At 30.2% G+C, this 15,406-nt stretch overlaps 1 protein-coding gene across 9 annotated transcripts in view; it reads left to right on the top strand.

The window, feature by feature from the left end:
* LOC124369750 (glutamate-gated chloride channel) overlaps nt 1-14,989 on the top strand; it is a 645,135-nt gene extending 630,146 nt beyond the window's left edge. For 5 of the 9 annotated variants that reach the window (XM_046827827.1, XM_046827822.1, XM_046827825.1 and 2 more), the window contains 2 exons: nt 1,304-1,342; nt 8,589-14,989. In XM_046827827.1, the coding sequence (XP_046683783.1) occupies nt 1,304-1,342; nt 8,589-8,717 (168 nt within the window). In that variant the 3' untranslated portion in view covers nt 8,718-14,989. The remainder of the gene's footprint in view (nt 1-1,303; nt 1,343-8,588) is intronic. The other 4 variants (XM_046827823.1, XM_046827831.1, XM_046827829.1 and 1 more) reach the window with 1 other exon arrangement.
* The last annotated feature ends 417 nt before the right edge of the window (nt 14,990-15,406 follow it).

Below are 15,406 nucleotides of genomic sequence, written 5' to 3'. Positions count from 1 at the left end.
TTTCCTTTCCCAATGACCACCGACTTCTTCACAGTGTGTCTTCCTCTAACTATTGTCTTATCCATCCTTCCTTAAACTGTTTTAAGAACAAAAAGTTACTGTTCTATATGCATATATAAACCTTTAAAACCACTACTTTACTTTTTGGTGCAATTAATCTTTCTTTTTCCTCTGTCTTCAACCATACCATGACTTACCTTACCTTCTCATTCATTTTCATTAGTTCTTTTTGTTGCTCATAATGTTCATCTTGTCTTCTGTAATTGTTTTAAAGTCATTATTGTCATATATTAGTTTGATATGTGGATGCAACCATTTGTATCGTTGGTTTAATGTGATCCTGTGTCAATTTCTTCTAAATACTGTATCAAAATAAATAAGTCAAAGTTTTATCATAGAATTTTCAGTTTTAAGACTTGTTAACTCTTTTTTCATAATATCCTAATAAATTAAGATTACATAAGAAATCTGCTAATTTGTATAATAATGCAGGTGGAGGATGAAACTTATATACTACTCGTAATATTCTGATTCTTGTATTATAATAATGATCTTAAAATTATATTTGATACTTTGTAGTAATTCTATAAAGGATTACCATCTATCACAAGGTCATGTTAGTTTTTTTCTGATTTGGTTTTCAAATAGAAGATTGGTGTATGCACATCAATTAAAAGGTGCTCATTGAATAGTGGCAAATTAATTATGTTGAAGATAGTTCTTCAAATTTTTGTAAAATGTTGAATAAGCCACTGCTTTGGTAGATTGTAAAACTCTCTAACCAGTCTCAATGTGTTTTATTTCTTTATTACACTTTTGTGAAATTATATTTTATAAGAAAATATAGGAGTTGTGAGAAATATTCTGAGAGTTGCAATCCCTTTAAAAACTTAAAATATTACAATACCTGTTATTGCAAAACTATTTGGATTATGAAAATAAAGAGGTAACAATAGAAGAACTTGAAAGCCATAGATACTTTTACCAAAAGTATTATATGAAACTACACACAATAACAAATATATTATGAATTTACTTCATATACCAAAAGCAAATTTTTATCAACAATTACCTAACAAAATACAGTATTTTGGGGAAAACTTTAATTTCAAAGTATCAATAAATATTCGTAATGTTTTATTTGTTTTATTTTTACTCATTCTTTGGTTTTAAACCAATTCAGTCCGTCCTGTATAAGATTGGAAGTATAGAGTGTGAGTGGAGAAGGTGATGGTGGGGGAGGGGGTGTTGGTGTTGTGTACAGTACAGTATTGTGAATGTAGCTGCGTTGTTTCACTTACAGAACTGTCTACCAGGAGCCCCACCAGGCATGCCAGCTCAGGTGAGTGCGACTACATGTCCTATCACGTTCTATCAAGTCAAATGCAAACCCAACCATTCTGTCACAACACTGTGATACTTCTCCAACAACGAGCCCTGAGTAATGTCAGAGTCTTAAAACAGTTATATAGGAGAAAACTCTCTAAAGCATTACCAGATAAAATCCATCATTTCATATTATTCATTATAAAATTCCAACAAATTTCTTTTAACTTTTAAAAATAGCTATTAATAATTAACTCTATATCAGTAATGAGCTTTTTACACAAAAAATTCCATAGTTGAAAAAAATTGTACATGTTCCAATGGAAAGAACTGATCTACTTTAAATATGAGGGAAACTCTTTTTCTGCCAAGAAGATTTTAATTTTCACAATTCTGACTTGACTGACCTTATCATGGAAGGGTTCAACAATGGCAGCTTGTCATCAGGAAAGGCTGGAGTGAGTTTTCCTTTTTCTTTACATCAGTTTGTACTACATACATAATTTGTTTATGGTGTAAACATTTCCTGAAAAGTTTCAATGTAAACATTTCTTGGGTTCAGAATGTTCAACTATAGATCTAGTTACACCTGCCTTTGTGTCCTCTTCTGTTTTGCTTTCTTTTGTACAATCCATTAAAGAGTGGTCTGCCAACAAGTCAGTAACTCCAATATTCTCAGCAGCTTTAGTAGTGTAATCTGTTCAGAAGCTCTTCTTAACTCTAAAATGTTCCAAAATTCTAAATCTTCTAATTGTACTTTGTGACAGTAGTGTCTTGGCTAATACTCCAAATAATTCATCCTCTCTGGGCTTAAGAGGCTCAATTTCATCTGGTAGGTTCTAATACTTTTCTGATGTAGGTTCATTTTATGATGTATGGACTACAACTCCAGTTCTTAACTGTCAGGTTGCTGCAGATCATTATGTAAATCTTTGCATTTTCTTCTAAAGGTATATATCATAATGTTTACTATCTAAGATTATAATAGCCCTAGATATTTCTATTCAAATTTCCACTTCATCCTAACTTCATTAAACCTTACGAATTCTATTTTTCGTTGGTGCTAATAGCTTTTGTTCTTCTTATTGTGAAAAGTGCTCTACTTAATTTCTTAGACAATTCTTCAATGTGAGCAGTCCATGTCATAGTATAGTCGAATTTAACTCCTAGATGTTTTATTAATGTTTCAGACTGTAGCTGAGGTATTGTAGATATGTCTTCTCTTTTAATGCCAAAAGTGAGCTGCTTAGTCTCCTCTTCATTAAAAACAAGATCATGGTTTTGGCAGTATTGCAGAGCTGAGTTGACACTAATATAAGTGTCTATTTCTAAAGTTTCTATTGATTTATTTGCTGTTAAGATAACAGTATCATCAGCATACATTATGAAATGACTGAGTGGATCAGTAAGCATGGGAAGATCATTTGTGAACAGTATGAAGAGGAGGGGGCCAAGAACAGATCCTTAAGCACTCCTCGAGTCACTGGTAAGATGTGGGATCTGTAAATGTTAGATATCCCATGGTCAAAATGTTTAATTTCAATTAGTTGGCTACGCTCCTTCAGATATGATGCAAACCATTTTTGAGCTGTTCTCACAATGCCCATCATAGACAATTTCTGTAAAATGAAATCATGACTAAGACTGTCAAAAGCCTTACTTAAATCCAAGAAAATTTCAGTCACTTTTTTCCCTTCTTCAAGAGAGTCTAATATAAATTCTGCTGTTTCGACTATTGCTGTAAGGGTTGATTTTCCTTTTCTGAAGCCATGCTGCCTCTCTGTTAGAATATCTTGCAGGTGCTGGAGAACGCGTTCAAGTACTATTTTTTCAATTACTTTGGATGTTGTAGTAATGAGTGAAATAGGCCTGTAGTTTGTAATTTCATCTTTCTTCCCCTTTTTATGTATTGGAATCACCTTGGCAACTTTCAGTTTAGTCGGGATGTATCCTTGAGAGAGTGACGTGTTGGTTTATATATAAGAGAGGAATAATGTTCATCGTTGCAGAGTTTTAAAATCTTGGATGAAATATCGTCTATTCCAGTAGAGCTTTTAGTTTTCAAACTGTCAATTATCTTGCTTATTTCACTGTAGTTGATAGGGAAAGGTCAGATAAGGCAGTGTGAGGTTTAGTTTCTTGGAAATTATTGTTTTGTCTTTGTTTGGATTCGCTGCTCTTTTTGTGCTTCTTCAGCTACAGGTACAAAGAATTTGTTAAAATAATTGGCAATTTCAATTGGGTTTTGAATTGCTTTACCATCTCTCGAGAGTTTTATGTTTGAGGCTTGGTTGCTCTTTGATTCTCTCTCACTATTTATAATTTCCCAAATCGCTTTGCTTTTATTTTCTGAATTTTTTATGTGGTTAGCAATTGTTTAACACCTTAGAGCCTTCAATTTAAAATCATATGTTTTCTTTAAGGCGATCATTTGATTTTTATCTTCCTCTGTTCCACTTAAACGATACTTATTGTCAGCCTTTATAAAGTTCTCCCTAAGTTCTCTAACTTCTTTATTGTAGAATACTTTGTTTTTTGCTTGAGAATTCTTCCTAGTCATTTTTAGTGGATAGGTAATATCAAGTGTGGCATTTAAAATCTTAGTAAAATTTTTATACGCATCTCAGCATTTTCAGAGGCTAATACTGAATCCCATTTTTGAGATGAGAGATGTTCCTTGAACAGAAGCATATTTTCAGGATTTGAAGTTAAATAGGTTGAAATAATCTGCTTTTTGATTGCCATAGAAGTGTTAACTGTACACAATTGACCAATGTGATCTGATATTCCAGTATTCAGCACTTGCACATTTATATTACACATCTCTGTATTACTACAGACAGCATCTATTGAGGAGGCAGAGTCTCTAGAGATCCTGGTTGGTGGGAGATTGATTCTTGTAAAACCGTGATCACATAGAACCTCGTCAAAAAGTTGTTTTTCCATAGAGTGAACCAGATTTTCAATATTCACATCTCCAATCATAGTGGTTTTATTTTTCATTTTTGGTGTGTTGAGGACTTCCCTTAATATGTCTAGTCCTTGATGAACAATCTCTAAGTGTTTATCAGGAGGGTGATAAACTCCAAGGATATTAAGTGATCTTTTATTATTTAGCTTCCAAGTTTACTGCAGTGATTTCACACACCAATGGAACACTCAAATTTTCAATCTGTTTGTAAGAGTGCCACAAACATATTTCACATCTAAAATAACAAAAAAAGTTAAAGGGGGTGCAACTTACTTTTCAATCACCCTGTATAGACTATGCTATATAGTCTTCTTATTATCTGAGAACTAATATAATTGTTCTAGAAGTGGAATTTGGCTATAATTGGAGTGGTTGGTGGGGGATCGCTAGTTTGTTGTGTAAGCCTGAGTGCAAAACAAAGGGGGCCAATGATCTTTGTTTGTTTTTTTTTTTTTTTGTGTGGATATTGTTTTGAGGGCTTTAACCTAAAATGGGGCTTTAAGGTTGAGAGCCAGCAAGTCAACTCTTGAGCTTTTGTTAATAATCTTCTACTCTTTCCCAAGAGGAAGAGGCTTAAGAAAACTTTGATTGGCTGGATCGAGTGGTTTCAGCACAGGGTTGTCTGTCATCCTGACAATTTCCGTGTTTTGTATCTTTTGAAGTAATCAACTAAATTCATGAATGTAATCTTAAGCTGCCAGTTCTGTGACTTCCTTTTGAGTTTTCCCGTTCAAATTACATCAAAATATTTCTAACACAATTGAAATCTTGAAATATTTAGCCTCATTATGGAAAGCCATCTTCAAGTAAGAGATATTATAATGAATCATCAATTTAGTTACAATTTCCTCATTTATCATGGGTAAAAGTGCATTTGTTTTCCAGAAGTTTAGCAAGATTACGCACCACCTTTGTGGTTATTTATTGTTCTTTTAAAATCCTGATAGTTAATTATGAATTTGGGGTCAGGTGATCTGTCCATGTATCCCACATATGGAAATAGGTGAATTCAAATAGATCAGTATTTTATGTGTATATCACATCTTATTTTGATATCCTGTTTATTGACCCTCAATCCTCGTGATCTCAAAGTTCTGAATATCATTTCATAGCTAACACAGACTTCTCCAATTGTGCTAAAATTATCCGGCAATTGCATGTAAACATGCAGCAAGTACAGCAACTTCCCACGATAATAACCTCTATATACCTAATCAACTATCTCCAAAAGATCTGGCATATGAATAGTGACTGGATCACAGCTCCGTGCTACAAAAGTGCGTATTTACTGTGAGCCCTTAAGAGTATCCACTGAAGAAACTAAATTTATCTCTTGGGCTAGAATAGAAGTTTTATGTACGGTATTTAAACATTTATTATTATTATGGCTGTGAAACAAAATAACAATAAGCAATCACAAGCAGTTCAACTTTATTAACTACCTTTATATTGTTAATTTCATTCCGTATAGTAGACCTTCATAACTCTAATAACATATAGTAATATTGGCTCATTATTTTATTTTAAATCAATATTTGTCAAAAATATAGGACATAGTGCTGTTAGTGTACTATTTTTATACATTTATTTTGTTGCATTGTGTACAACAATATAAAATTATAATTTATATTTATCTTGTTGTAAATGATGATCGAAATCTTTGACAGATGGTTTGGGTTTTGTGAAAGATATTGCTAAAACTTTGCCTGTAAGTGTCTCTCACCCTGTATGGCATGTGTGGCATGGCTGTTATCACTCTTTCTATTTCGATGTTGTTTTGATCTTCACTTGTCTTAAATGTTTCCGTTTTTAAATAATACTTTTAATGTTGATGTAAATTTTAATTGACAATAATGCTGAAAAAATTCAAAAAGATAAATCTGTTTTAAATGTGACATTTGCAATATAAAATATCTACTGGAAAATTATTAATATACAGTTGACATCTCAATATCCTTGAGAATCTTTCAAGTGTGAAAAAATAAATATTATTATAAATATACTATGCTACACTCAAACCTAAAGGCTAATAATATAAATATTTTCTGTTAACTATTCTCAGTAATCTAAATCCTATGAAAATGTTATGTATTCACTTGTTGAATTTAATGTTTTGTGCTTGATGGGAAACTTTGTGGTATATCAGGTATTTTCAGTTTTATTTTTATTATAAAACTTCACTCTGCCATCCTGTCTATTTACTATACTTTTAAAGCCTAATTCAGATACATCTATTCATCACCATTCATTATTAATATAAACATATGTCCTTTCCTTTTTCCCTATCAATATCTATCATATTGAATAATATCCTCCTCAGTTTCAACTAACTGGAGTACCCCATGTGTTTGGCAATTTCAACTCTAGAATAAGTCTAAGCTCCCAAATATATATATATATATATTGCAAAAATATTCGGTATAATCATGGAAAAGTAGAAATTACACCTGTATTTCAAGACTGTAATTATATGAGAGTTTTACAATATACTCATAATGAACATGAAGTTCAAAGGTCATATGATGGAAACTTCATAGGTAAGTAAGTGATTGTATGTAAATTTTAGTATGTCTAAAGCATTCTATTTTAAATTTTCAGTTTTGCACCAGTTCCAACCTCAGGTTAATTTTTCTTGTGTTTATGTATGTGATTGCTATTTTATTTTATCCAAATTCAGTCAATTATTTTTAATAGTAGTAATTAGATGAAAGTGTTGGGGTTAAAAGCAGAGTTATTGTACAAACACGATGGAAAGGAATATTCCACTGTGTAATCAGTGCAGGTTGGTTAGCCCTTGGTCGGTCTCATATAAAAACTATGTCACAAGTAACAGTGCAGTGGTAATACAGTTGTTTGAAATTTTGTTCATAATGATAAAATATTCATAAAACACACACACACACACACACACACACACACCACACACACACACACACACACACACACACACACACACACACACACACACACACACACAAACAAACACACACACACACACACACACAACACACACACACACACACACACACACACACATATATATATATATATATATATATATATTGTGTATTTAGTATTTACAGAATGTCTTAAAAGTACACATTTTTTTATTGCAGCATCTAATTAAAGAAAGTTTTAGGCTATATTATATTTGTATTGCTTTGAAGTTCATTCTTGTTCACGACAACCACTGTAAATCAATTGTATTAATTATAATATTTTATGATAATATACAAACTTTCTATACCATACTGACTTTACATCTTCAAGATTGATTACACCATATTGTTAGGACTATGAATTTATGAGGTGTTGTCCAATGATATGTGATTAAGTTAGCCTGGTAAATACTTATTAATTAACTGTGCCTATAGTTAAAATACTAAATATTTAACTTGTTAAATGGATTTTCAGAAACAATTAACAAAAGATGGTTTACATTTAGACAACTATTGTCTTCTTTTAGATCATCAATATTTTACGTTGCAACAAACCAAGGGTGAATCATATAATAATTCAGAAGGATTGCATAAGCTAACCTTTCAGCCTAACTAGAACAGAGAGATGGGTGGCAACTTATGCTCACTAATGCTTCACAAATTAATGTCCATTTTAAGAACTTAATTAAACTAATTATGAGTATTTCATGTTTTTATAAATATTATCTGCTGCTGTCAAAGCCACAGTGGACAAGTCGGCCTTCCACCCCTATTGATCAACTAACTTTTATATCTTAAATTAATCTAAACTTTACCCTAAATGTAAACACTGTGAATTCCAGAGTGAGGTTAATTGAAATAAAGTGAAGGGAGATTTTCCCAAAATGGTGACAATGATATTCTTGATGTATAAGATAAAAAGGGATATTTTAGAAATTTCTGATATTTAATATATTTGAATGATAATATGAAGGGGATTTTAGAAAAACTGGGGATCGTTAATATTCTTGATTCATGATAAATATTTCACAAATTCAGTTAGCCTTCTTCATGTTCAAGGGTGTTTATTAAGATGTGAAAACATTAGTTTTAAGTTCAATTTAGTTTTCCTTAACTTATGCTTCATGGCCTAGTACTTCTGGTAACCTTGTAACTATTTATAAACTTAAAACCTCAGCCTGTATTTCGCCAACCCACATTTGTTAATATTGATGTATGTGTGAAGACAGAGAGGTGCAGTAACTGAAATTATGATGATAATCAGTACCATCATACTTGGCTTACATCAAGAACTTTATCAATATAAATACCATTTATGTGATATCACATATTCATTTGGTTTTGTTTTGTAGGTGCGGAAAAAGGAACCTCCTCACCCAATTCGTGTGGCCAAGACCATTGATGTGATTGCACGTATCACGTTCCCGACTGCTTATGCTGTATTCCTCATCTTCTTTTTCTTCCATTACAAAGGCGCGTAATCTCAGGACTTCGAGGCTCTCTCACAGGAAGTTTTGCCCATTATCATACTATGAGGATTACTCAGCAGAGATTTTAATATGATTTGCTTCTATAGAGTTCTTAATTTTGGTACCACCAAATTCTATATGGAAACTGTCAAATCAAGTGAAAATATGTTATAAATATTATTGTATATTATTTTATGAATTATATATTCTTTTGTGTAGTGCTGTAGCACAGAATGCTATAAGCATGTATTAAGATGCTAAGTTTTAACTGTAATTCTGTACTTATATTTGATACTTTAATCACTCTTTTTTCATTGTATTTGTCTTTGCAAAAAAGGTAGTTAAGTTTATTAGAATTTTAGTTGTTCCTGTCCTAAGCAAACAAATTTTATAAAAGCAACTTACATTTGATATGAAGTTTTGAATTTAGTACAATAATTGCTGAGAATCCAGTAAGACTTTGGTAGAACCTTTCATAATCATTTCAGTTTTGTTTTTCAACACAGAATAAGAATAATTAAAAGGATGTATTGTTTTCTTTTCATTTTACTGTGTTAATACAATAAATCAAACAAACTAGAACAATAACCATATATAACCATGACAGATAATATAATGTAATACTAAAAGGAAACCAATATCTACCAACAGTAACTTAAATGTTTTATGTTATCATTCTCTGACTAATATCTTTTTAAGTATATAAATATTTAATCCAGTATTTCATAAAACTCTTCTCAAAACATTTCCTGAATAAGCAAGTCCATGGCAGCTTAACTCTGTCTCTTAAGATATTGAGTACTGGTGTTATTTATTACAGTATACTTATTAATAAAACTAACTTTTATTTATATATTATATATATATTATATATATATATATATATATATAAAAAAGGAAGTTCCTTATTAAATATACAAAGATATTGTTTAATTGAAAACCGTTTTTGGTGTAATATCTAAGATTTTAATTGATTGGCAATACAAAACATAAAAACATTATTTTATTTTCATTGGATCTAATTCAAATTAAAATTGTCATTGAGCTGGTTTAAAAAACTACTCTATCTGGATATTGAATCCTTTAGGTATATTTATACATATCAACTTTGTTGAGGTTTTAAAATAGTTTTTTTCCTTTGAGTTTAAAATATTTTAAAGAAATTACAGTAATTCTGTTCTAGCTCAGCACCCTTAATGTGTGGTTAAGTGTCTCAAATTCAATTAATTATATAATTGATACAAATATTGCCGGATTATATAAACTACACTATTGTAATAAATGATTTTTGTAACAAATTTGCATACAATTAATGTTAGATTCTATCAAAATCTGTTTCATCATCTCCTGATTTTTAAATGGTTTAAAACTCTCATAATAGTACTTAATGTTACAAAAATTCTCAACTCTAAATCTCAAGATGAATAAAGTTGTATTTTACAAAATAAATAGTTACACTTTAAATTAGTTGTTGTAAGGATTAAAAACAAAATATATAGCACCAGTTTTCATTTTGTTACGGTATTCTCCTTTTTCCTTATCACCGTAAAGTTGTCTGTGGAGAGCTTGAAGTCCTGTTGTTCCATCTCCACAGTGTTGGTAGTTTCACATTTTCACCGCAAAGCAACGCAGTGTTATCTCATTCATCGCCTACCGCAGCAATACACGTACGTACAGTACATAGGCAACGTACGGAACTGTGCGTGTGCGAGTGCGTGACAGACTTTCGTGCATATTTCATCTAGACTAAGGACTTTGTCATACTTTACTTACGGCTTTATTAAATAATAGTGTTATAAAGTTAGAGTAATGTAACAGATCATGGAGAAACAGGGCAGATGCTATTAAACCAGAGTAGCAGACTGTTATGTAACCTGCTAATGGTATTTATGTTTATTGTTATCCAGAACACCTTTGGTTTGAAAATGTTTCATGGTAAAAATAACAAATTCGGTAGCCATTATGTTCTTCACAATCAAATATCTATTTAAAATTTGAAACCCAAGACGATAAAGAATAGATCAGATCTGATAGAATATCATAATATTGCAAAAGTGTAGTGTAAAACAGAAGTGGGAGAATAGTATTTAGAATTATTTCTTTATTTAATATTGTTTGAATGTTCTTGATTAACCAGTAAAATTGTGCAATCACAACTAAAATGGTAATTAGATTTGTTAGACATTTTCAAAAATATTGTATGTGTTCAAAACTAAAGTTTCTTCTTCAGGTCGTGTTTTCCATAGATTAGAATGCTGGCTTCATGATGGGATTGTCGAAAAGTTAAAATATGACTTTTGAGATACATTGTGCAGACTACACACATAAATAAAAACAAACCAGAGAGTAGCATTTGACAAAATGGCAAGCATGCCACATATGAAACCATGATCAAGATCTGGGCAGAAAACCATGGATATACTTAAGATTGCAAACTTATGCCCCTCTTGCTTTACTTCCTGGTGTGTTTTTATTAAATGGGCTGTTTTTAATCATTACTTTTCTGTTTATACTATTATGACACCTGTTGGCCATATTAAATGTTGATTTTAGGTTTATATCTCAACTATCCAGTACTTTACAAAGACCACATTGTGTGGTTTCAGTATATTTGACAAATCAACACTTTAATTTTGGCTCACACTCCTGTTTGTGAGTATTTATTGCAACTGTTGTGTGTTGACGTACCTTTTCTTTAACATGGTTTGTTTTAGCAAACAGCTATAGCAGTAGTATATTTTAGAGTATTGAATTCGTTGTTACAATTGTGAACACTTAAAGACACGTAAAACTGTAGATCATCGAGTTTCAGGTAGCCAAAATTAAACTAATTTTAATTGAAGTTATAACAATTCATTTAAAACTGGAATTAAATGACATCGCCCTTACCTAAAAGCAACAATTCTCATCTCTAAGGTGCTTTTGTGGAAAATATGGCATGAAGAAAAATGCATAATCCAGAAGTTTTAATTGCAAGAAGGCCCAAAAACTTGTTATGTTTTTATAGAAATATGATACATCTAAACATTTCAAATAATGAATCAAACTTGATTGATTAAAATAAAATTATTCAGCTTTTATTACATCTTCAACATAACCCTGGGTTGCAAGAATATCTTATTATCAGGTGATGCCAGCTGTGATGATAAAGACAGTGAATAAATATGGAAATAGAGATCCTACTACTGTTTGCTCAGTTAGTTATCATGGTTACATGTGCTATAAACCTTCAACATGTTTGTTTTCTACTGTGTCATTCATTTTTTTTTTTTGCTGCATAATCTGAATTGTGTGTCTAAAGTGTTGTTTGTTTCATATTTCAATATTTTAATAATTCTGTTGTGGAGCCAACATTTTCAAGTTTTAAAACATGAAGTGAAATCATAAAAACGGTTTGTTTGTTGGACAGGGTAAAGTAGTATTTCTGGTCTAGTATCAAAGTGATAGTGTGTGTAAAAGTAAAGCACATTCCATAATAAGTAATATTACTATATAAGGTAGTACGTTAATAAAAACTAAATTAAAGTATTGGTGTACTACTTTTTGCAGGGTTTCAAAAGTTTTTAAAGGACATTCTCATTTAAAATTAAACTCTTATACAATCAAATATTTAAACCAATCACCTGGTTGTCTGATGATTTTGTTGCATCGTAGTGTTGTAGAATAGCTTTAGACCGTAATGTAAATAGATTTTGTTCTGATTCCCCACACGATTTGTTAATTTCTTAAATCTGTTTTTTACTATAACCTAACTATCACAAAGTTTACTTACTCTATCTAGCAAGGAGTTTTATCCAAAGTTATATTTTCATGGATTGTGTGCACAATGGCCTATTGCAAAATTTTAAAATGAACTGCAAGAGCTTACTCTATTTTTCAACCAAATATTTGAGTCTACACTTAATTAAACCAGTTCCAGTGAATTAAAGTATCAATGAAGAAAGTGAAGTTTTTGTTCATTCTCTGTACTTATTTATTGGCAATAAGATTAAGGTAATAATGAAATCCAAAATTAATTTTACCTTGTATCTTTGTAATTTCTAAATTTAAAAAAAGTAAGGGTTTGTAATGATTCTTTTCAAAAAAGATTCTTGTGGAGATGTAACTAGGGTACAGCACCTACAATAAATATAATATTCATAGTTTTGATTAATTATTTGTTTTATAACACATTCCTAAGTTAATACATTAAAATTACTAGAATCACTCTATGTTATCGTAAAACATGTTATTTTTAATTTCAACTTGTGATACATTTTATTCAAAGTTACCAAGATTTATACAAAAGTAATTAAAAGTAGCAAATATGATGAAGTACAAATTTAGTGAAAATCTATTGTTGTTTTTTAAATGTAAGTATTATTTGTTATATGCAGTATTGTCTGTATACAATCTGTTAAGGTTGTGTTTTCATTGTCTTTAGGTTTATTTGAGATTTATTACGGTTTATACTTTGGAGAGGATGTCTGGTCATGATGCCAGCCTAAGTATGAAGGTCTTATTAATCATTAGTTCTTCAAAATATATTGAAGTTAATGACTGTTCCTACATAATTGCTTTACATATTGATGATAAGTAACATATTAATGATTTAAAGTTGTTCTATAATTAATTACATTTCCAAATGGAAGATAGTTTGGTGTTAAACTGATTTTTTTTAAAGCCAAATTAAATTAAACTAATAGTTTTTAGCATTAGTAGTAGTAGCAGGAAATTTTCTTTTCAAAAAGGTGTGGATACTTTGGGATGTTAGTTAGTTGTCATGAAGTAAAAAAAATAAGCAACTTCAATGGTTAGTCATTGAATACACCATTTACCATTGGATTTTCACCCAAATTTTAAGTTTATCTTTCATGCCATTGCAAAACAAAACTTGCAAAATTTTCATTGATTTATTATGTGCTTGGAACAACCACATTGAACACATTGTTAAACACACACTACATGCATTACATGTATTACTATCACTACATGCAACTATGACAAATTATTAGCCCATATTAAAAAGTGGTCATGTTTCACTTTTGTAATAAGTGATTGGTTGAAGTCCAGCAACAAAAATTAAACTGGAATGGAATATTTTGTAAAAACTAGTAATAATTGCTAGTAATTTATCTCTTTAATAATCTATTGATCATTTTTTAAATGTTTTGAGGAAAGGGAAGCAGTTTAGGTTTACTTTAGTGGCGAGAGGTTTGCCTCTAGTATAACATGAGGAAACTATGCTAATTCGGATTCATGTATATTTTTTAAACTTTAGGGAAAATTGTAAATTTCTGCTGGTTTCAAAATGGTTGGCCCTAACTAAACTATTTTGGACGGAAATTCTCTATCTAAAGAGCTTTATAAATTGAAACAAGCGTTGAAAATTATCATTTTAACGTTTTGCTCTTCTTAAAGTCAATTTATTAGTACATTTTAACAAATATGTACTTTTGTCATATAAAAAATAGGTGTTCTTTTGTAACTTTTGGTTTTGTGAAACCAAGCATCAAACTGCAATTAGTTTTTAATTCAGTGATGTACACTTGTTTGATCAAATATGCCCCGACATATAAACTTTTACAGAAAGAGTTCAAATGTTTATTTGAATTAAATTATATGTTGTCATCTGTGGTTCCAACTTCGTTTACAGTTTTGCTATCAAATAGTTCTCTCAAGCTCTGATAATCAGCAACTGTAAATATATTATTTATGGACATAAACCTTTTACAGAATTATATATTTTGCTGATGAGATCTTGAATTTTTGGACTGCTTTGTCAAACTAGAGATTAATATTTGTTAATGTTTTATGTACTTAAAGGTTTATCATAGTTTTAAGAAAGACGTACTGTTTGTAGGGTTGTTGGTTGTTTTCAATGTTTCCTGCTCCAACATTTAATAAATGTAAAAGCTGTTTGATGTAAGTAGATCTACAGTAAGCAAAATTACATCTTGAAACATGTCTTCAAAAATATTTTATATTTTTAATATACATAATTATTTATTGTTTTCATAAACACAGGCACTTGTGTGCGCTACTTTTGTGATTTAAGGTTTTTAAACCTTTACTAACTCAATGTGATAAATGTATTAAATACAAGTAAATATTGTTGTTTATGCATACAAGTTTAATGTATATTACAGCCTCTTAAGCTGTTGACTTGCAAGATTGTTTATTGTGATCATTGTTGTCTATGTATGATTTGTTCAGGACATAAATTTCAGTGTTGATGGAAATCCATGTTACCTGTTAAGTGTTATAGTTTATGTTCAATTTTAAATACAATAATAATAATAAAAGGAAACAAGAAGGAAATCACTTTTTACAAAATAAGGTTATATTTATATACAATATTATTAATAAGTAAAAGTGTAGATTTATTTTTAAAAATCTTGAAAAAATATATGGAATGTAAGTCTTTTTGGAGTTTTTTTTAATACATAATATGAAAAATGTATCAATTTGATGTGAGAAAGATTTTGTTTTAAAATATTTTAAAGATCATTTAATAAGTATCCTAATTGTAATAAAGGTAAATAACTGGCCATTTTTTAATTTCTATTAATCCAAATTGTATATACTTGTTATTATATTTATTAATATTTTGCTGATCATGTAAACTTTATTCATATTGTAATTGTTCGTACGGATACAGTACATCATCCATTTGTACAGTAAGTCCTTCTGAGTACTAAGATATCATCCTGTTTTCTCAT

The sequence above is a fragment of the Homalodisca vitripennis genome, chromosome X, assembly GCF_021130785.1.
Source record: "Homalodisca vitripennis isolate AUS2020 chromosome X, UT_GWSS_2.1, whole genome shotgun sequence".
Lineage (NCBI taxonomy): Eukaryota > Metazoa > Arthropoda > Insecta > Hemiptera > Cicadellidae > Homalodisca > Homalodisca vitripennis.
This window is presented reverse-complemented; position numbering and strand designations above follow the sequence as displayed.